Below are 23,956 nucleotides of genomic sequence, written 5' to 3'. Positions count from 1 at the left end.
CCAAAGCTTATTTGTTCTTCAGAACCTGACAACCGGTCTCCTTCAGTAATGTCGGATCCTGATTTTGTTCTACTTCTAACCGAGCCATGGTGGGCATTTTCCCATGTGAGCTCCACAAGCCCCAAAGGAAAGTCAGGCAAGATGCCTGTGCGGCTTCTCTATCATTCTGATGCAACTTTCAGAGCTTGGGGGCCCTACAGGTCAAAGACTATGGAGACCAACCACAAAAACAGTCAGGGAGACAATGACTGCAGTCTACCATCTTCGTTGCCTTCATGGTATAGGATCCAGCATGGTTTTATTTTTAATTGTAAAATGAATATAAAGATAGAACTAATTATGATTAAATGAAATAACACAGACCATTTAAGACAATGTCAGACCAGCCACGGAGTCAATCCAGGCTCATATGTAGGGTTTCCAAAGCTGTGGAGCTCTATGGGAGCAGATAACCACATCTCATTCCCATTGAATGTCTGGTGGGTTTGAACTGCCGACCATGCAGTTAGCAGCCCAATGCTTACCTAGCAGCAGCATCAGTGTTCCTTTACACACAAGAAGTAATCTACAAAAGGTAACTATTTTTTGATAATTCCAACAGCATTTGAAAAAGTGACAATTACCTGGCCCAAATTCACTTCCTTAAGAATGTCATGTTAGGGAAACATGATTAATGAAGAGGAAATATTATTAATAAATATTATTCCTGAAGACATTTCTTCCCTGAGAACTCCTTTTGAACTTACTCTGTTCCTATTTATGAATAGTTCACATACAGTAGTGTGTTAGTTTATGTAAATTCTATTCTGTAGCATATTTAAAATAGCCACATCGAAAGATAAGGTATCAAGACAAATCTTAAAAGCTGACAAAAGTATAATAGTAAGAAGTTACCATCTCTTTATTCCCTTTGGTGGTCCACTCCTTTATTCTTTTTAGTGACCACATTTTCTTCCTTTCAAATACCTTTTTTACTACATAATATGTACAAAATTCTGTGTATACACTGGCATACATAACAGATATTTCAATACATAGAACCAATAGGAAATAAGAAGTTTCAGGTCATGAACTATGCACTAGCATGTAGTATGGTTTCTTGTGTTTGATTTAAATGAAAATTTCTGGAATCAACTATTCCTGTGAGTGGGTAAACTAGACCCCTTAAATTTGAGGTCCAGAGCCAAGAAAAAGATGGAGTTGGAAAGAGAAGAGAGAAGTTGGGTATTCATCGAGAGTTGTAGGCAAGCCAAGGGGCGGCCCATGTTATAAGCTCTTCATCAAGGTTTGCAAACAGCAGGTAGGCAGCGCTGCTGTAAATAAGAAACAATGTGGTGATTCTTAGGAATAATTCTACTGATAAAAATGCCACAGACAATTAGCTCCTCTGTTGACAGCTTCATAACAGAAATAAAAGGACAATCAGAAGATTGACTGTACCTCTTACTAGCTAAGAAGTTTTTCTGCCTTTCTATGCCTGCCATATTTCACCTCATTATTTTACTCACCTGTAGGATGAGGACAAAAGGTACCATCTACCTTGTACCATCTTCCTTAGCAGGAAGATGGAGGAACATGTTAAATGAAGCAGCACATCTAAAGCACATAAAATAAAGTTAGGCGTATAGAGCAACCATGTGTTAACTATGATCATTAGGAGATTTGATCTTGATTGGAAGCTCCTTAAGTGAACAGAGCAGAAATTAACCTGATCACATTTAATCATAGATTAAAACTTCAAGATAATGTAAAAATGACCTTTTTACAAAACCACTTAAGGAAATATTGGAGATACATATATACGTTCAAGAACCTATATATGTAATGTTTTCTATAAGACAATAAGACCATCCCAAATAATAAATTTCATCCCAATATCTATGTGTATATATACATATATATGATTTTGCACATCAACATCTGCATTTTGATCAGGTTCTAAAATTGGTATTTTGATGATTCGATAGAAGGCATCATCCTTCAGCCTTCTGAATACAGAGTCACTTGAAAGAGCATTGTCAGTCACTTGATGACCACGGTGGCTAAAAACCAGCTAGAGCCCATTCAATTGTAGTTTTTCAAGATTAAAGCCTGATTCCATTCCTACTACCTAACAGCGAGTTGGGTCTCCTTAATTAAACGAGGAATAAAAGGGAAACTTTTGCAATGATTTTGTCTCTTGAACCCATACATTGAGCATCTCCAGTACAAACCAAATTAAAGAAAACATACTGCCACCAACTTGACTCTCACTAGAAACATACTTGTTCTCCGTCAGTGGAAGAAAGACTGTAAGACATCATTTTGATCATATTTGACATCTACATGTGATAGAAGTACTTAAAGCCTACACAAACTCATAGAATTCCTGTGTACATTTGGCATGGCCAACTTTCTGATTTCTTTTCATTGATTAGCATCAATGAGTGTACTCTACTCTTAAGCAATTATTTTAACAATCAAGAAGCCTGAAGAAGAAGAAAAATAGCACCACAGTCCTACTCACCACCTAATTAACTAAGAATTGTAAGGAGCCCAATACTGTCCTACTAATGAATCGATCGGGAGGTTATGGAAATTATAGCCAGGAAAGGAACTAGCAATGGTTAAAATAAAGGTATCACATACAGTGCTTACAGATGATGATTTACCCTCAGGGGTAGATCTGCTATACATTCCTCTTGAATACATAATTGGGATGTCATTTTCATAAAGCAGAGGAGAAAAGGAGGAAAACATGAGAGCCAGAGCTCCAGAAAGCTATGTCCTGAGACAAGAACCGCATCCTGGGAAGCACCATTAAAAAACTAGCAATTATTGATGATAAATAGAAACCAATCCCCTTGCCTTTTCTATCAACAAACTTCTTTCGATGGACAAAAACAAAATTCACAAACAAAAATGGTATTAATTGCTACCTATTAGAATTCGTTATTATATTTCAAATATTTTCCTGTGGACTCTACAGACAGCAAAATGTATCTTCACCACTCCCAAAATATATGTGCACCCATTTTAAACAATAAGCTGAAGATTAGAGAGGCTATATATATTTCTCTAAGTTCAACGACTTAACAGAGTCATAATTTGTGTTTAAGTCTTCCCAGCTCCAAATCATCTTTTACTTGAATAATGGCTAATTTTATGTTACTACCTTTACTTGTTTGTTTCTTTTTTACATCTAAGTAGCCTACTATGAATGAGGGCATAGAAGCCAAAACATACCTGAATTCTATAAGTCAGACATGGAAATAATCTGCCTCATCCTCGCCTCTCCACATAGGCATGCAAAGGAGAGCTTAGAAAGGTCAAGACAGATAGTAGGGTCATGTCCAAAAATACAACTTCCAGGGAGATAAAATAAACCTCTTTCTACAATTTGTGTCAATGAGTTAGTGCTATAATCCTCTTACAGATTTCTTAAAAAGGAAGTGCATGCATACATGGTGAATCATAAGAGTTTTCCCATTTTAAGGACATAGTCTGATTCTCACATTCTTGAGGGATAATGTCCCAGATCAGTAATTAAAAGGTAATTATTTGTTCTGAGGAGTTCCTGGTTGATTTGTTTGTCGAATGAGCCTTTTCCATTATTTCAATGTGTCCTGGCTTGCAAGGTAACCACTTTGACCTCAACCTTATGTATTGCCTAACACTGGTGATGATGAAAATGAGGATAGAAACGGAAAGAGTAAGGACAAAATTATATGATCCTGAAATAGTAATGCAAAACCTTTACATATGCACCTGCATGATTAAAATAAAGATAAAAAATAATGCTGGTGTGCAGGTAGAGTATGGAGAATTCATAAAATCAGCAATGAGGGTATAATAGTAAGCAATATTACTGAAATGAGTAGCCCACCTATTCTATTAGGTACTCACAATTTCATCAAATAGGAAACACAGACAGGAGTGGGACAAAGTGATGCTACATTGAGGAGATTGTTATGGTTGAGATGAAAAAAGATGTCTGTGAATTATTCATTGTAAAACTGACAATCTGCTGGGCAGAAACTTTCACCCAATTCACAATAAATTTTCTTTAAAAAAAAGATCTGTACAAACGCAAATGGATATTTCCTAAAACATTAAAGCTCAGAGCTTACTAAATGGCCATGAAAAGTAGAGTGGGTATAAACATTGTGGTATATCCTAAAATGGAATAGTAGACACATGGAGAATAAACAAATCATAACAACGTGCAGTGCTAGCAATAAATCGCACAAACCTAATCTCCTATATAGAAAACAGAGAAAAGGTGCATATTGTTTGATTTCTTTTATAGTAAATCCCGAAACATCTGGTTTAATAAATGAAGAACCTGGATAAACACTTTAAATTAAAATAAAGTTCTATAATTGAATTAGCTTTGTGAAATTCCTATGTTTTAATATAATAATAATATAAATAAGGTTTCCTTGATATTGACCAAAGGAGCTTGAAAGTAAATCACCATAAAGGAAAAGAGTTGCAAAGAAATCTAAAACTGTCCAAATACTGGTCATAAAATTTCATCTTGGCATGGAAAGCCTACTATAAAAAAGAAATCAACCACTTGAGATGTTTGTGCTGTTTCATTTACATTTAGGAAAAGACCTATTCCAGTCCCCAAAGAGGAAACAGTATCTCAGAGTCCAGAGCATCACATTAATGTTGGAATGGAGAGGATAGTCCTACTTGTTTTTATCTTGTAAGGTTACCTCCACTGTAGGGAAATTTAGAAATATTATCACTAAAAAAATAGGAACTTTAAAAACAAGTACATCATTGATCTTGGAAGGTTACAATATTAAGTGTAGACATAATGAAGAAAATAATGAATTCTGTGATAGTGATATTTTAAATAGACATGTTGCATTTAGCAACATATTGTGTCACCATTGGATGTGAAATGTTTTGTCATTAATTTATTGAAGATTCAGTTGTATTGAATATTCAATTGCAGCATTAATGCCTAAGGAAACATGTCTAATCAATAGTAAACATATGCAGAAACTAAAGAAGTTGTACTTTAAGTTTAGTTCATAAATGTAATAAATTGAGCAGTAAACAAGTTACAAGCATTTCCTGGGGTAAATGAAACCCTTGCTGAGCCCGGAGGGGTGGAACTGCTCAAGAATCATGCCTACTACTTATTCCTCTCAATTCCTTCCTCCACTGACCAAAATTAAATAGATAGAACCCCAAGAGGCAAGCTCCTGAAGCAGGCAGCAGCACAGCCATGACTGAGAGGAGGAGGTGCAAGATATCCAGCCTACCCAGGAGGGTTCTAGACTGGGCTCCTCACTGAAAAGTCAATGTTTCAAAGCCACCATCTGCTTCTGTGGAGCAAGGTTAGGATGTCCGCACTCAGAAGGGTTTACAACCTCAGAAACCCTAACGACCGTCCAAATGCATGTTAGCATATACAACTACAAAAATAGGCTTTTACTTAGATTCTACAAAACCTAATATGGAATATGAGGTAAAAGTGTGACTGGATACAAAGATTACATTGGAATCAGCTCTCTCTAAACAGCATCATTCTGAGTCTCATAAATGAAATTGGCCCAACTTTGTTTTATATGAGTTTTGGGGGTTTGAAGGAGGGAAGTATTTATTGTGGTTTGGTGATGGGTTATAAAGCAAATTTGTGGTCCAATTAACATACTATGTATTGTTCAACAAGGCATATATTTTAAACACCTTTTGTTTAATTGCATTAATTGTGGTTGCCTCAATGTGATGGTACACTTCCCGCTTCCTCCTTGGACTTCTATTTCCATTAGCTCTTCTTTCCTACCCACCCCCGCCTTCAGAGCATAATTTTAGGCAAAAAAAAAATGCCCCTTTGATCTCCTATGATGGAACATGCTAAGGAATAGATTCCTCGTGGATGTTATTATTTGTGATATAGGCCCCTGTATTATTTGGCTGCCACTGCTTGTTGGTCAGCTTATGATGCTGTGGTGGCTTGTGTGGTGATGTGATGCTGGAGACTGTGTCACTGGTATTTCAAATGTCATGAGAGTTGTCCAAACTGAACAGGTTTCAGGAGAGCTTCCAGACTAAGAGTGGAAGGAAGAAGCTGCCTACTGTTGAGTAATTACCCAATGAAAACCAGGAGAATAGAAGTAGGACACTCAGATGCTGAGAACCTCATGAAGAGCAGCAGGACATGGTCAGATACAGTGCCAGAAGATGTGCCTTTAGATGGAAAGGCCCTTAAAATATAACTGAGGAAATGCTGCATTAATTAAGCTGAAATGGACTGATATTGACCATTTTGAATGAGAAAGCCAGATGGTTTGCTCTGCTGGGAATAAAGCAATCAAGAGGAATGGCATTGCATTAGTATATGTATGGATTGTGATAAGAGCTGTATGAGCCCCTAATAAAATGTTTAAAAAAGCACATTTCGAGATCTGTCTCAAAGTATAATGGATTATATGAAGATTATATGTATCTGGATTCAAGAAAATCCAGTGAATACAACTATTATTAAGATTTGCACACCAACCATGAAAGCTAGAAACAAAGAAGCTGAAATAGCCAACCAATCTCTTTAGTATGCAATTGATCAAGCAAGCAACCAAGTTGCTTTGGTCATTATTGATGATTAGAAGACAAAATTTGTAAACAAAGAGAAAAAATAATAGTTAATCTTTGTGATCGAAACAAAGCCTGATATGCACATATATAAATATTTAATGTATAACAATAAAAGTACAGGACTATGTACCTATATTTTAAATGTTAAGTATTAAGTTGTCAGATGGGTATTTGGGTCTCTACTCGAGTACACACTTAATGAAAGAACACTTTGTTCTAATAACCTGGTATTCTGAGGTGCTCACCTTCCTAACACCATCTCTGGGATGGCATACAGAATTTTGCAAGACCAATAATTTCTTCACAGATACCATGGATCAAGAGCGCAAAACAACTTTTTACATGGACTTCTTCAGATGGAATACATAGAAACAAATTGATAACATCAGTGGGAAAAAATTATGAAGAAGAAAAAAAAATGATTAGCAGCTAAAATGCGACCAGAAACCAACTATGTCACAGACCAGAAATTTCTTTAAAAGACAGAAAATAAGTTAAAAATCAAACTGGATGTCAGAAGAGACTGTGAATCTTGCTTCTAATCATACAATAGCTAAAGCACATAGAAGAAAAGATGAAATGTAAAACAAAAATGGAAAATTTCAAAGGGCAATTCAAGAAGATAAAGTAAAATATTAAAATCAAATGTGTAAGTACCTAGAGTTAGAAAGCCCAAAAGGAAGAACACACTCAATATATCTTAAACAGAAAGAACTAAACAAATAAATAAAGTCTGGAGTTTCAATATTGAAATAATCTATAGGAAGAATACTTAATTCAGGAAGCAGCAAAAGAAGATGAAAATAACTGGTCCACACTTGTAGCAATTACATAATTTCCTGTCAAGTTGCCAAGGGGTGGAATCTAGCCTGTCAATCAGGTCATAGCCAATGAGGCCCATCTGCGGGCATGGACTTTTCCTGAGAATTCTGGGAACTCCTATCTTCCTCCCTATAGGTGGGACACCTACTCTACCTACAAGACAGTCCTATTGCCAAGCCACATGGAGCTACACTGATAGAACCAGAGCCCTGGAGCTGGAGAAGCCACATGGAGACCTATGCCAGCACTGAGATGCTTCCACCACCATTGGATGCACAAGAGTGTCCATCCACTGGCCTGTAATCTTCCTGTATTGTGTGAGTCTGAAGAGGAATTTAGAGACTGGCATGAGACATATGAGCTAATATCAAATTTATGGATTTGATCTGGACTGGGATGTGATGTTTTCTTAATATATAATTTCTCTTTGACATGAAGTTTTCTCTTACACATATATGAATGTCAATGAATTTGTTTCTCTAGTCAACCTGGACTACCACAACATTCAACAATTTCAAGAGGAAGCATAAGATCAAAAACCAATGGTATTGAAGGAAGAAGCCCAAGCTGCATTGAAGGCTTTACCAAAAATCTAGACTGCAGCTATTGATGGAATACCAATTGAAGTGTTTCAACAGCTGATGAAGCACAGGCAGCACTCATTCATCTATGCCAAGAAAACTGGAAGACAGATACATGGCCAACTGACTAGAGGAAATCCATATTTGTACCCATTACAAAGACAAGTGACTCAATAAAAGGTACTGGTATCATTGATACCACATGCAAGTAAAATTTTGCTGAAAATGATTCAAGAACAGTTACAGCATTGCATTGACAAGGAGCTGCCCAAAATTCAGGATGATTCAAAAGAGGACCTCAAAAAGGAATATCATTATTAAAGTCTGATAGATCTTGACTGAAAGAAAAGAACATAAAAAGAATGTGTATCGACTATGCAAAGGCAATCAACTGTGTGGAGCATAACACCTTCTGGCTGGCCCTAAGAAGAACAGGAACTCAAGAACAATATGCTTATGTGGAATCTGCACATGGGTCAATGATACATTGCATAATTTAAACAGGAAAGTTAATCGTCAGGGTTTTATCCCCTCGCCATGCTTAACTCAGTTGGTATGCTGAGCAAATCATCAGAGAAAATGAAATATATAATTAAGAATGTCACAGGATAAGAGGAAAGCTTATTCACAACCTGTCCTATCCAATTGGCTTGCTGAAAATAAGGAGTGCTCGGAGCACTAGCTGATGAAGATCAAGGATGGCAGATTTCAGGATGAATTATACCTCAATGAAAAGAAAACCCAATTTCTCACAAATGGAAAAATAAGTAGCATCATGATAAATGGAGACAAGATGAAAGTTGTCAAGGATTTTGTTTTCCTTGGATCCACAATCAGTGCTTATGAAGGCAGCAGTCAAGAGGTCAAACAATGCATTGCATTGGGTAAATCTGATTTATAAGACCTCTTTACATTTTTGAGAAGCTAGAATGCTCCTTTGAGGTCTAAGGTTTCTTTGCCCAAACCAAGAAATGGTATTTTCAATTCCCTCATATGTATAGAAAAGTTGGACATTGAATAACGAAGAAAAAAAATGATGCATTTGAATTAGAAGATTAGCAAAGAATATGGAAACCACTATGAACTCCCCAAAGAACAGTATCTATCCTGGAAGAAGCACAGCAGAATGCTCCTTAGAAGCAAGGGTGGCAAGACTGGCTCATGTGATTTGTACTTGTTATCAGGAGAGACCAATCCCTGGAAAAGAAGATCATTCTTGGTAAAATGGAGGGACTGTGAAAAAGAGGAAAACTGTTCAGGAGACAGATTGACACAGTGGCTAAAACAATGGCCTCACACAGATCAACAATACTGAGGATGGCTTAGTGAGTTCCTCCACTGCACATAGGGGAGTTAGGAGTCAGAACTCACTCAACATCTCCCACTAAGAACATTTCATCTTTGTTTTGTATGTTTTTATTTGTATAAAGAATTCAAAATGAGTAGATCTATGAAGATAGCAACTTGATGAATAATTATCTGAGGGCACAGAAGGGGAAGTATGTGTTTGTGGTACCTGTGGAATGGGGTCATGGAGCACCAGCAGCAGTGGGTACAAAAAGGACAAAAATGCTTAAAATTTGATTGATTGTAATATGGCAAGGGCCAGACTAAACTCAGATATACATACGGGATACATATTGGAGCCCACTAAAAAGGAAGGGGGAAAAAAGACATGGGTAGCCATGGGGAGGGTGTTGATGTGTCTCCACAGGGAAAGATAGACCAGACTTCAACCCAATGCTCCAAGACAAGAATGTAACACACTGACATGAAGCATGGAACCGATAGAGAGGTCTGAGGGGCCAGTCGCATTACCAACTAAATGGACAAGACCACCCCCCCCCCAGAAGAATTTACTTCAGAGGACAGCACTGAAGCTACAGCTCAAGAAGAGGGACTTGTCTGATCAGAGCACACAGGAGCCAACAAGAGGAAAAGGTAAAGAAAGAAAAAAAGAAGAGTGAAGCACATCCTGGCTCACAAAGCCCTGAAGACAATGTTTCTGCTCAGAGCAGCAATGCATAGAGACAACTACAGGGCCGACATCACCACAGGACACAACAATTCTCATTGACCCATAGAACCATTGGGGACAACACTAGAGACACCCAATGGGAATTATGCCTGCCCTGAGTTCACTACTCCAAAGCCAGCCTCTGTGGGCATGCAGCAGAGCAGCGGGGATAAGAGAGCAATGAAGTCCCCAGAGATATATGTGGGACCAGAGCATGGCACCCCATCAGACTTAATTGGAAAGCATTCATAAAGGACAACAAATAGACTCTGAACTAGTTATAAGGGTTTTTTTTGTGTGTTGTTCTTATTGTTGTCGCTATTGTCTTACATTCTATCGTCACTTTGTTGTACTCAGTCTTGCACAGCATGTCTACCTGGAAGGGATAGAAAGGATAAACAAGCCAGAAGAGAGAACAATGGAATTATAGTTCCAGGGGGACATGGGAGAAGGGGAGGTGGGAGAAAGGAAGTGGGTGTTAACAAACCCAGGGACAAGGGAACAATAAGTGATGCAAAATCAGTGGCAAGGAGGGTGTAAGAAGTCTGGCAGGGCTGAATCAAAGGCAATGTACCTAAAAGGAATTCTTAAAACCCAAATGAAGGCTGAGCATGATAGTGGGACAAGAGGAAAGTACAAAGAAACAGGAAAGAACTAGGAGGCAAAGAGTAGTTATAGAGATCTAAATACAGGCATATACCTATATAAATATATTTACATATGATGAGGCAGAAATAGATCTATTTACGTATATTTATATGTTTAATATTAAGGAAACAGATGGACAATGGGTCCGTGCTCAAGTACTCCCTCAACACAAGAACACTTTGTTCTAACAATTCGGCAGTCTGAGATGCTCACCTTCCTGGCACATTCGCTGAAGACAATGAATCCACAAGCAAATGTGATGAAGAAAGCTTATGGTGCCCAGCTACCAAAAGATATAACATCAAGTTTTAAATATCTGAAAATAAACAAGCATCCATATATCTGTGAAACAATAAAATCCACATGGAAGTAACACACCAGCTTCTACCGACTGGATCTCTGAGGACAAAGTGGGTACATAAGCAAAAGTGATGAAGAAAGCTGAAGGTGCCCGGCTATCAAAAGATACAGAGTCTGTGGTCTTAAAGGCTTGAAGATAAACAGGTGGTGATCTAGCTCAGAAACAACAAAGCCCACATGGAAGAAGCACACCAGCCTACTCCAACAAGATCACTGAAGACAAAGGGGGTGCATAAGCAAATGCAGTGAAGAAAGCTAATGGTACCTGGCTGTCAAAAGATATAGAATCTGAAGTCCTAGAGGCTGGAAGATAAAGAAGAGGCCATCTGACTGAGAAACAGCATAGCCCACTTAGAAGAAGCACACCAGCCTGTTAGATCACAAGGTATTGAAGGGATCAGGTATCAGGTTTCAAAGACCAAAAAAAAAAAAAAATCATAGCATTGTGAATGAGGGGGAGTGGGGCATGGGAACCCAGAACCCATCCCTTTTGCAGGTCTGTGGAGAGGAGACAAGCCACTCAGGGTTAAGTATAGCAATGATGAAACGTAATTTTCCTCTAGTTCTTGAATGCTTCCTCCTTCCCCAACCCCCACTCACATGATCCCAATTCTACCTTATAAATACAGCTGGACTGGAGGATGTGCACTGGTATAGATAGGAACTGGAAACACATGGAATCCAGGACAGATGAACCCCTCAGGACCAGTGGTGAGAGTGGTAATACCGGGAGGGAAGGTGAGGGAGAAAGGGGGAACAGATTACAAAGGTCTACATATAACCCACTCCCTGCGGGGCAGACAGCAGAGAAGTGGGTGAAGGGAGATGTCAGAGGGAGTAAGACATGACAAAGTAATAATAATTTATAAATTATCAAGTGTTCATGGGGGAGGGGGTTTGGAAAGGAAGGGGGAAAATGAGGAGCTGATACCAAGGATTCAAGTAGAAGGCAAACGCTTTGAGAAAAATGATGGCAACATATGTACAAATGTGCTTGACATAATGGATGGATGGGTGGGTTGTGATAAGAGTTGTAGGAGTCCCAATAAAATGATTTTTTAAGTTGATCGAGGTGATAAATGCATAACCCTTCATAAAATAACCGTACTATTGCATTGTATGGTATTTATGCTGTATCTCAATAAAACTAGTGAAAAAAATAACAACACTGTTTGGCTGAGAGTTGATTCCCAGGTGTGGGTTCATGTCCAACTTTGAAGGGTGTTTATGAGCCATAGTCATGGAGTATCATCAGCCCCCATCAGAGCAGGAAGTGTGGTCATTTTTTTAATATAATTTTAATCAGATCCTCCATGTTTCTTCCACTCTGTCCAGGACCTTCTATGCTGATTTCCTTCATAATAGTAGCCAGAAATTCTCTAGCTCTTCTGGAATTATACTCTGAGTTGGAACCAATTTGATAACATTTAACAATACAAAAAAATATTCCCCCAAGCTATAAAATCATGAGGAATTCCAAGATTCTACAAAATTTGGGGAATCAAGATTTTTTTATTGAATGAAGATTCTGTAATGAGCTTATTTGCATTCTGCACTATCAGAATCATGGTATCCCTGAAAAGTTTGTTATTTGAGTAATTCAGGTATTGCTGGTAACAGATTTCTTTTCTTGATTTTCACAATAATTCAATAATGATTTACATAATGTCACATGGCAGGAGTTATCAAGCTTTATTTTCCTACTCCACCAGCATTCTGTGACAATTTCTGAAAACTCTGAGAGTAAAAATGTGCAACTTGGTCAGAATTGACTTAACAATAGTGAATTATTCTGTTTGCTTGCTTATTTGAAAGAGTTAACCATATAATTGACCCACAAAAATAAGAGATCAGTTTTTGTGGTGAGTAGTTTCCATCAATTGGTCTTGCATATTCTAGCAAAGTTCACAGGCCTGTCAGAGATTTCTAGATCCAGCAAGTCACATGTAATGACGCATAATTCCTCTGGGGCTTATATTTTATTACTAAAACAGTTGGAATTAAATTTTTGGATTTGTATACATCTGCACCTACTGCATGACAGATACTGTTTTATGTGTAAGTATTGACTTCAAGCAATAAGAAGGGGAAACGAAAAACAGACTAACAGCACATCCTCCTGAACTCCCAGTGGGTGGGAACAGGTCAGAAAATTAATAAGTAAGCAAAATGATAAGGCAGATGAGAAATGTGCTGAAACAAAGCTGAGAAGGACGTCCTAGAGGCAGGTGGGCAATGGGTCACAATTCTTCAGAGAATCATTGGGAAGACCTTATTGAGGTGCATATTTTTTAACAAAGATAAATGTATGGAATAAAATAAGATATGATGAAGACAGGCTGAACAACCGGGTACAGAGTTTGAATGTGAACTTCTTTTAGTCCACAACGATGAAGAGGGCATCTCAGAACCTTGGCTATCTCCAAATCAAGCGTTGGCGTGTGCACGTGTGTGTAGATCCATCTGAATAGTCCACTTCATTGGAAAGCTCATGCGAAGTCTCTTTTCTGCCTATGCTCCCCTCTCACTAAGCTACATTATTTACTGGATAGAACCGGGGGTTTGAACAAGAAAGAGTAAACGTTAGGAGGTCTGAACTTTGTAGTCCCTCTGCTTCAAGAGATGACGAAAAGAAACAAACTCTTGGAGGAAAGGATTTATGTCAAAGCAAGGATTTATGTCACAGAATTTGTTAAACTCTGAGGAGCACAAATGTGGAGTCAGAGGCACAGTTTTAGAACGAGCTCTGCACATTCATTGATTTGCTTTGTGAATTTCAGGAGTTGCTGTGCTTCCCTAGGAGTCCCCCCCACTCCCTGCCCCTCCCCCCATGTCTTCTGGTGATGAAGGGTGGTCTCCTGGGATAGTAAGAGACATCAAACAAGGTGAACCTTCTCTAGTACTTCTCTATGAATATCTTCTGAAACAATTCTTTAATTGGTACTTAGAGAAAAATGTATTCCACAGTGACACATTTTCCTTTATGAACCCTGTCTTGTATTAATGATAATCACAAAATACACTTCCACTATGCATTACAATTATGACGTAACAAAAAGCTTTTCCACCAGAAGTTCCTTCCCCATAGGATTGTGAGAAATTACATGAAATAATTCACATTACATACTGAGCAGAGGATTTGGCACACAGCCAAATCCCAATAAATGCTGTGCTTAGAATAATTGGGAAGTTTGAACAGAAATTTTCTGGAGATCAGCAGAAATGATCACTTTTGTAATCACATGAGGAAGGGCTAATGAATTCATGAGACTGACAGAGATTGAACTATTTGAATATAAATCCAAGCAGATCAAGGGAGAAGCCTCTTCTTTTTGTCTAAATTTTCTATTCATAGCACACTGTGCAGAAATAATGTACGAGGTTTTAACTTCACAATCTGCTTGCAAAGCCTATCGCTGCTCTATACAATCAGCCGATATTTTGAATTAACCAATCCCATAGCAACAAAATAAAATTGGTAAAAATATCTATCACATAACTTTTATGAAACATGGAAATACAAGGAGAGTTCTTTCCAAAAGTTCATGGGAACATTTAATTTAAAAGTAATGGAATATTTCCATGGATGTTTTGCAGGCCCCTCTTAAATGAAAATTTTCTAGTAGAGATCCTGGTTTGGAAGCACATCATTCCTATCTTCCTTCTCTCCATTATTATTAATTTTTTAGGAATTATATTTGTGAAAATCAAATCTAACTTAATCCAGTCATTGTGTGTATTCCCTTATGGAATTTCCATGAGGACCTAGGCCATGAAGTGCTCAATTGATTCAGGTTTAAGAACTACATATAGGGTGAGGTCAGCAGTGCTCTTAACACGCCAAGAACTTGTAGACTAGACATCTATTGTAGGACTATAAACATTGCAAGTAAATATTCTGATCCTGGGGTACACTTTATGCATTCATACTTTAGATCAGCTATATGTGATTTGATTTAAGCACACCTGGAATTGCCTACAATTGGAAATACCACCAAGCTTTTCCCTTTAGCACCACAGAGTTACCAGAATATTAATACTGATTCAGGTTAGGCCATTATCTCCATGACGATTCTGGGTGTGGCCTTAAGAGATCTGTGATGTCATTTAATTTAATCTCTACTGCTCCTCCAAATATACTCTACTTCAGAGAGCTCTGTTAAATTGCCAACCAATTCTCCATATTCCATTCCACTTACTCTTTGTATGACTATGTTGTCAAGGGAGACCAGTCCCTGGAGAAGGACACCATGCTTGATAAAGGAAGGGCAGGGAATGATGAAGGCTATCAACACGTTGGAACACAGTGACCCCAATGGTCTCAAACATGCACACAGCTGTGAGGACAGTGCTAGGGCTAGCAATGTTTTGATCTGTTGCACATAGGGTGGCTATGGGGCAGAGCCAACTCGATGGCACCTAAGAAAAGAATAAGATGCTTTCCCCACCCACAAGGAAGAAGCTCACCAGCCGGTGCAATCATGAGGTGAAGTCTGGACCAAATAACAGGTATCAGAAGACCCATAACAAATAAACCAACAAACAAAAAGCCCATTTTGTTTAGAATGAGAGGAGTCAGAGCAGAGACTCAAAGCGCATCTGTAGATGATGGGACATGCCGTAAGAGAGGGCTCACTGGGAAGGGGTAAGTCAACCAGGGCGTAGTAAAGGACCAGTGAAACACACACTATTTCTCTGGTTCTTTGGGGCTTGCTCATCCCCGGTTATCATGACCCCATTGCTGCCTCTCACTTTGGGCTAGCCCAAAGCATGTACACAGGTACAGATAAGAAATAAGAGCTCAGGATACACAGAATCCAGGAACAGGAATGGGAATAACAATACTAGAAGGGTAGAGAGAATGTGAGGAGAGGAGAGGAGAGGAGGATGGGGAAACTGATCACAATGCTCAACACATAGCCACACACACCCCTCCAGGGGGACGAACAACAGAAACCTTGAGGGGAGGGAGACAGTGGTCACTGTAAGATGCGGAAATAATAATAATATATAATTTATCAAGGGGTCAGAAGGGGGTTGGCGAGAGAAGCTGATACCAAGAGCTCAATAGAAAGCAAAGATCTAGAAAAGAATGATGGCAGCATTTAAACAAATATACTTGATACATTTGATATATGGATTGTTAGAAGAGTTGTAAGAGGTCCCAATAAAATGATCTTTTAATAAACATTTTTAAAAGAATAGCACGCTCTGTTTCTTTCTTCAGAAATGCCCTTCCACCACATGGCAACTGTGTTTCCTCTTGCTGTGTGAGATCTCTCACGGCGCAATTTCCACTCTCATGTCACCCAGTGTCAGGTATGGTTAGTGCTATTTTAACCTACCGAACTTCTTTATAGAGGTTTATTTACTCCCAATAAACTGCATGCTTCTTCTGGTAGGGTCCATGTCTTTATTCTGTCTCGTGTCCGTAGACCCGGGAGAATATCTAGAACATACTAGAACGTACTAGACAAAGAACATACTAGATTGTAGATAATATCTGGGTTTTAGGAAGGATGTGGAGCACTGGGAGAACTAGTTTGGAATGTTGACTCATCCACACGCCACCTTTGTCACCTTACTGTATGACCAGGGATTTCCATGTCTCAGATAATACATTTGTAAAAGAGTAATAATAACTATACTTCTTTCTTAAGACTATGGTGCAGGCAAAAATGATATAGCACTTTCAAAGCACCAGGCAGAGTGCCTGCTGCATACTAATCACACTATAAATAACATGGTAAGAATGGGAGCAAGGCAACAGGTGCGTTTAAGTATGTCACTGCAAAATTGGGTCATGCGTGGATGAAGAACACAAGTGAATGTACTTTTGCAAAATCTATATAGAGTTTAAAAGTGGGTGAAGTTCACACTTAAAGAATACAGTCAGAGCCCCATAGGTACTCAAAGATTATGCTTCTTTGAAAGGGAGCAAGCATGAATTTTATAATCAGATTGTCCTGAGTTCAGATTTTAACTCCCCTTCTTTCTGAGTTGATCTTATGGCAGCTAAGTGATTGTTCTGACTCTCTTGTCTGTAGCTAGAACTGCAATGCGGACTTCTGAGAAGTGTTTTACAAGCAAAGTACCACAAGGGAGTTGCACAAAGTAGCTTCTATTATATCATAAAAATCGTCAGTTATTTTATTTTTTACAAATTCTTCTTTGTATGGAGGAAGATTGTCCTAAATAAGGTCATCACATTCTTTAGTTAATTGCCCTTTCAGAAACTTTCTGAGCATGAAGCCCTGAGGTGCTTAAATCATCAAATACACTGGGGAGCCTGGGAAGGTATAAGACAGCTAAACAAACTCTGCATGCTTTCATTGCTTGCGACTATGAGAGCTGCAGGTACGTGATTTGATCCTGAGTTGGGGTGGAATTGGCCGTTTCTATGCTCTTAATCAGAGTAGGCTGTAACATAAGGGACAAAGGAATCTCCCAGTACATGGTTGTCACTTTCATAGGAACGCTCTGGTTGCCCTGTGGAAAACCAACTCCAAAGCAGTGCTTGCAAATGGTTTCTGGCTCTACAGGAGGAGGCACCCACCTGTGATAACAAGGATGCATCACTTAGCACACCCATTGGTTTCTGTTAAAGTATCATAATCAAAAAGACAGAAATCCCTGAAGTGTTCTACCTTATAAGACCAAAAAAGCAAAAACAAACAAACATATTGACATTGAGCTCTGGTGAATTACACTGTGGGCCATAAACTGCAGAGTCAATCTGTTGAACCCACCAGCCATTAGAAAGCTTCCTGCCCCTGGAAAGCCTCCCATGAGTAGGAGCTTCTTCGATCCTGATATCAAATATTAAAGGAGGTGACAAAGTAGTTAATAACTTGGCGTATGGATTAAGACTGCACAATTAACAAATTCTGAAATCTCAGTTTGATCATCTATTAACTAGAAGGTTGCTGGTTCAAATCCACCAGCTATTTCAAGGAATAAAGTTTTGGCTATCTGCTCCTGTAAACATTTACAACCTCCAAAACCCTGAATAGGCTCATTTATTACAGATGAATATTTCTGATTTCTCAATTAGACAGAAGTGTGTTTGGGGGGAGGTTCATCTGCTCAAGAAATATGTTGTGCTGAATGAATACTATAAAGCATATAAATTCATAATATAATACATTGTGAAGAATAAATAATATAATGTATATAATAATAGTTGAATACTTCAACCAAGCACACAAAATCCTGTGCTTAGTTTAGAGGGAATATGAAATGCTATTCATTATCTTACATAAATCATCAAATTCTGAGATTATGGAAATCAGAAATATTTAAGCAGGAGGGATTGAGATTAAGACGATTGACACAGATGCCAACAGTGTTTTGCTTTTTGCTACAGGAATGCACTTTTAATTTTGATGAGTTCCATGTTCTCAAATATTTTGTCCAATCATAAAATTATCCTCATATTAGGTTAAGAGATTTTTCCAAAATAAACAGCCTACCCAATCTCACAATGGAACTACAAATCAACCTGAGGTAAACACTGAGGAATATATGCAATAAGGATAGGCACCTTTATGGAGATTAGAGTTTAGTAGTGGACGCTGAGGGTAGGAAGGAGGGGGAAGAGGAAGCCATTGCTTAGAAAGAATTGAATTTTTGTTCATGGAGACAGAAATCTTGATAATGGATACTGGTGATGGTTATACAACCTGATGGACATAATTGGTGAGATCGGCTTATATACAGGAAAATATGCTATCGATAATTTTATAACAATAAGCAATAATGGAAAATAAAATGGGAAAGAACATATCTGAGGGAGGAGAAAGGGACTAGGTTAACAGTGTGTTATAGTGGGGGCTGAGTGGTGCTAGTGGAAAGAATAAACTTGGAAAAGGGGGAAGGCAAGTCAGGGAAATGGACAGCAATGTGGGAGTCAAGGAATCCTTTTAAAAATTAGCCACAGAGCGAAGAAAAACCTGCAAAAGGGGAGAGAACTAGCTAGGAAAATGGCTGTGGAGAAGGTGGAGGACGCAGGAGGATTTCCAGCCTCCAGAAAGAGCAACTACAAACAGCACAGATGATGCCCCATTTACTCCAGGAAATACCAAGGCCAGGCCCGCTGACTGGAAGGAGGCAAACCGTGAAGGGAAAGTTAGTGGGAATCAGCAGCACACAAGGACTGAGGGCAACATCACAGTGAGCAAGTCCACGTTGGGAGAGATGTTGGATATTTCCTCAGATCATTTGAGACAGCTTTGGAGCTTTCAAAAGAAAGGAGGCTGATGAGGGAAGTGGCATTTTCCTGGGAACACTGACTGTCCTGATGCGAACAGTCCAGGTGGATCTGAATGGAAGCACCAGGAGCGCCAGGAGGTGACTGCTCTCAGGGAAGGAGACTGTCATGGCTTAGACTAGGCTAGAAGGGAAACGGAGCCGTGAGAAGCTGGTCATGCTCTGAGTGCATCTATGTATTGAAGGTGGAAATAAGAGGTGTTTGCTGATATTTTTCAGAAACAGTATAAAGGAAGAGTCAAGAGTGATATTAAATGATTGCCCCTATCTTGGAAATCATGCCATTTATTTTTGTGGGGATGTCTGGGAAAGAAGAATTGTCCAGGACTCAGTTTTATGGATGTACCAGGTGAAACTGTCAGATGAGGCATCTAAAAAATTCGGGGGGGGGCAACTAGGGCCAGGTTTGCATGGGTGCTCCTCCCTGTGCCTTCGGCTACTGCTGCCTGCGATGCTAGGGCCATAAGGCTGGGAGTCTGGAAATGCTGTCCAAGAAACATTGCTTCTTGCTTGTAGAGGCGAGTTCAAGCCTGATGAGATCAGGGGGCTGGGTGCTCTCCATGGACAGGGCCATGGGGACCATAGGGCCTTGATTCTGCCTCCCCTTCCTTTGGTGACCTTGGCTGGAGGAGGCACCACACTTTGTGGACTCTGGGACCCACAAGCTTCAGGTTGTCATAGAGAGCCTGGTGCAGCTGTGGCTTCCCAGCCCCTGTGCTGCCTTTTCCCAAGGGGAGTCACCTCAGAGCAGCTGCTGAAAGATAGCAGGAGGGATGGAGGACAGGAAGCAGAGGGGGGCCCAGCCAGCCTCAGAGGGAGCAGGAGCCTGAGCCAAACTGAGCAAGTAGAGAGTACTGTGCTGGCTGACTTAATCAGAAGGTTCCAGGTGTAGGTCTCAGACTTCTCTGGCATCTGCTCCAGATTCTGCATGGTCTGATACTACAGAGAAGTTCAACTGTAGGGAGCAGGGTGACAAGATTATTTACAGCATTGAGCGACACCACTGGACATAGGAGAGTTCATTCACGTATGGAAAGTAAACACAAAGCCAGCTCTGGTCTCCAGGACTAGTTGTGGATTTAGAAGGGAATCCCTCACAAAGGTTGATCTCAGGGCACTGAAAGCTGGGGTAATAACACCACAAACCTGCAAGTAGAGAAGTAGAAGGAAAAGCAGTAAGTATGAAAGTATGATAATGTTGCATCTCTGATGGCTACTATGCATTGGACTGATAACCCCACAAGGCCAGTTGTTCAAAACCACCAGATGCTCAAAGGGCAAAAGATGAGGCTGTCTGGTCACATAAAAATTTACAGCTTGGGACGCCCACAAGGCAATGGTACTCTCTCCTCTATGGTCTCTAGTAGACAGAATCAGCTCCAGTGATGATGCTGATGCTGATGCTGACGCTGATGATGATGATGAACTGGGCAGGCAGGCGTGATGAATTGTTAAGCACTACTGATCATTAACTATAGTCCTTTGACTTCTTTGGGCCTTAATATGAACATCTTTAGTGACATCTCAGAAAAACACAGTCAATGCTATTGTGCTAGGCGACTAAGCGAACCTAGAGGACAGAGTAGAAACCTCCCCCGTAGGTTGGTTTCGGAGACCATAACTCTTTACCGCTGTACAAAGTCTCTTTCTCTTTTGGAGCAGCTGGTGGTTTCCAACGGATGACCTTGGGGTTGACAGCCACCACAGCCTAATTGGGACAATCTTCTCTATTTTACTTGGAAAGAAGCCCGTATCTTAGCACTAGTATTGAAACGCTCACAGAAATTGAATGCTCCTAGGTTCCACTAGGATGAATCTACACATCATAAAAATCGTATTTTCTGGGATTCATGTTCATTTAAGTACAAAAGGACTTCAGGTTGTTTATAATTAACGTAATGGGATAGTACTTTAATGGGTTAGAGATGCATAGTTGCTACCTATAATCCTGTATACTCACTACATTAAAGTATTTTTCATGGTCACTGCAGATTTATGTATAACCAAACAGAATTGTGGGCCTCTTTGTCAGTTTAAGGCACATTTGGTTTTTTGCATCATTATTATTAAGGGTAAAACCCACAATGGTAAAAATTAAAATAACAGAAATATTAAATATTTTGTTTTCATTTTCGGAATAGACAATGAGTTTTGCTTAAACCTAAAATTGGTTCGTTATTAGTCTGTGTTTGGTGGTTCTCGCAGGCTATGTATAAGTACAGTTAAATCTGTGTGCTGAATCATCTCATTATTGTATATCGTCCAGCTTTATATTTCTAAAAATTTGTACGTATGTTACCATGTGATGTAACCTCATTCTCCCTTAGACCCATTGGTGGTTTGGCAGCAGCTCCACAGGGGAAAGATGATGTTTTGTCTTCTTATAAAATCTATAGTCTCAGAAGTCCTCCTTTGCAATTCTAAACTCTCCTATAGGATCACATTCCATCACAGACAACTCTATGGCAACGATTTGGGGTTCCGTGGTCTAGATGCTACTATGAAATAGAACTACATAAGGTATTCCAGTATATGCTAGACACAAAAGAAAAATATCAAATTTTAAAAATATTTTAGAATTAGGTCCTAAGTCCGGTCTTTCCTATGGAAACGCTTTAGGTCCAGTCTGTTTCCCCCTTGGTCTGATAGTCCTTCTTCGTGGGAAAAACAATTCACTGACTTCAGAAATGTGAAATTGAATGTCTACTGAGCAATATGAGTGATGGTGCAAATTGGGGGTGGGGAAAGAATCATTCCAAATCAACAATGAAAGTCATTGGAGGAAGCTTAGATTTCTAGATGTAGCAGTGATGTGCTATGAATTCGCTCACATGTTTCCCTTTACGCAGCAAAGCAACTCAGGTGGCACCATCTGATTTTTCCTCAGGTGAGATGGCGGCCATGGAGAGAAGCAATAGCACTGTGACTGAGTTCATCCTGGTGGGCTTCACAACAGACCCCATGATACAGTTGGTCCTATTTGTGGTGTTTATTGGCGTGTACTCGGTGACTATGGTGGGAAATAGCACACTCATTGTGTTGATCTGTAACGATTCCCAGCTCCACACACCAATGTACTTTTTCATTGGTAATTTATCTTTTCTGGACCTCTGGTATTCCTCTGTCTACACCCCGAAGATCCTAGTGACCTGCATCTCTGAGGACAAAAGCATCTCCTTTGGTGGCTGTGTAGCTCAGTTCTTTTTCTCTGGTGCGCTGGCATATAGTGAATGTTACCTCTTGGCTGCCATGGCTTACGACCGCTATATGGCCATATCAAAACCACTGCTTTATTTTCAGGCAATGCCCATCAGGTTGTGTGCATTTTTGGTGGCAGCCTCATATCTCGGTGGGTTTATTAACTCTTCTGTTATCACCCAAAGAACTTTTGCCATGAACTTTTGTGGTAACAATATCATAGATGACTTTTTCTGTGACTTACTTCCGCTGGTGAAGTTGGCTTGTGGCAGAAAAGATGGCTACCAAATTGTATTGTATTTTCTCTTGGCTTTGAATGTCATCACCCCCACTGTGCTCATACTTGCATCCTATCTCTTCATAATTGCCACCATTTTGAAAATCCGCTCCACCCAGGGCCGCCTCAAAGCCTTCTCCACCTGCTCCTCCCACTTGATCTCCGTCACCTTGTACTATGGCTCCATTCTCTACATCTACTGCCGTCCGCGATCAAGTTACTCTATGGAAAGAGACAAGATAGTCTCCACCTTTTACACTGTGGTTTTCCCTATGCTGAATCCCATGATCTATAGTCTAAGGAATAAGGATGTGAAAGAGGCTCTGAATAAACTCTTTAAATAAATCAAGGTTCTCTTCTGCTAAGAAGATGCTAAGATGATTTCTTTTCAGGTTACATATCAAGTTTGGATACCATCATGCCCCATCATGATCAAGAAAACATAAAACTCAAGCCAAAGAGTTTTTTCCCATCTTGGCAGAGGGTTCCAAGATATAAAAACTGGGACAAATTAGAAATTAAATTTAAATGTAAATTGTAAGGATTTTGCATGGATTCTATCGGCTAGGAACAACAAGCAATGTGGATTAGAAAAAAACAGTAAATAAGTAAAATGCAAAAAAAATTCCTCTGCCTTTATAAATAAAATAAACACTATCTCATAGAAAGATCTCTTCAGACTGATTCATATGGTGTTGCATCTACACAGTTATGTCCTCGGTGTAGAAAAAGAACATGATGCATTAATGTTTAGTGCTTTCCTGGGACGAGTAACTAGATGGTGTGCATCACTATTTCCTTGGTGAATAAAATGAAAATATTGACATCAACTGTTTCCAGAGCGTTTAGCATGAAGACCTAGTAGGACACATGGATCATCTCAGTGTAAACTAACCTCAGCAAGCATGATCTCACCAATCTGCTGGTCTCATGCAAAGAGGAAAATCAGCCAAGACTCATAGATAGGATTTGTGTGGATTATTGTAACGCCCCAGGATCCTTTAAGCCTGCCACTAATCAAATTATGACATAGTTGGCATCAAAATACAATTACCAAAATAATAACTCTAGTGAAGTAACCTCACATGCTAAGCGAGAGCCTGTGAGGTTGAAAAAAAAGTCAATTCCAACTCATAAACCCACAGGACAAATTAGAACTGGCCCTGATTGTTTCTGAGACTACAGCTCTTT

The 23,956-nt window shown here is 39.4% G+C and overlaps 1 protein-coding gene across 1 annotated transcript; it reads left to right on the top strand.

The window, feature by feature from the left end:
- The first annotated feature begins 22,185 nt into the window (after positions 1-22,185).
- On the top strand, positions 22,186-23,109 carry LOC142446371 (olfactory receptor 9G1-like). Its single transcript, XM_075548124.1, has one exon. The coding sequence runs from the start codon at positions 22,192-22,194 to the stop codon at positions 23,107-23,109; it is 918 nt and encodes a 305-aa protein (XP_075404239.1). The 5' UTR covers positions 22,186-22,191.
- Positions 23,110-23,956: the final 847 nt, after the last annotated feature.

The sequence above is a fragment of the Tenrec ecaudatus genome, chromosome 4, assembly GCF_050624435.1.
Source record: "Tenrec ecaudatus isolate mTenEca1 chromosome 4, mTenEca1.hap1, whole genome shotgun sequence".
NCBI lineage: Eukaryota > Metazoa > Chordata > Mammalia > Afrosoricida > Tenrecidae > Tenrec > Tenrec ecaudatus.
Note: the sequence above shows the minus strand (reverse complement) of the source record. Positions and strands in the feature narration are given on the sequence as shown.

Bases quoted from the DNA above. Each gene is read 5' to 3' on its own strand.
- LOC142446371 (XM_075548124.1), top strand. From the start codon at position 22,192: ATGGAGAGAAGCAATAGCACTGTGACTGAGTTCATCCTGGTGGGCTTC.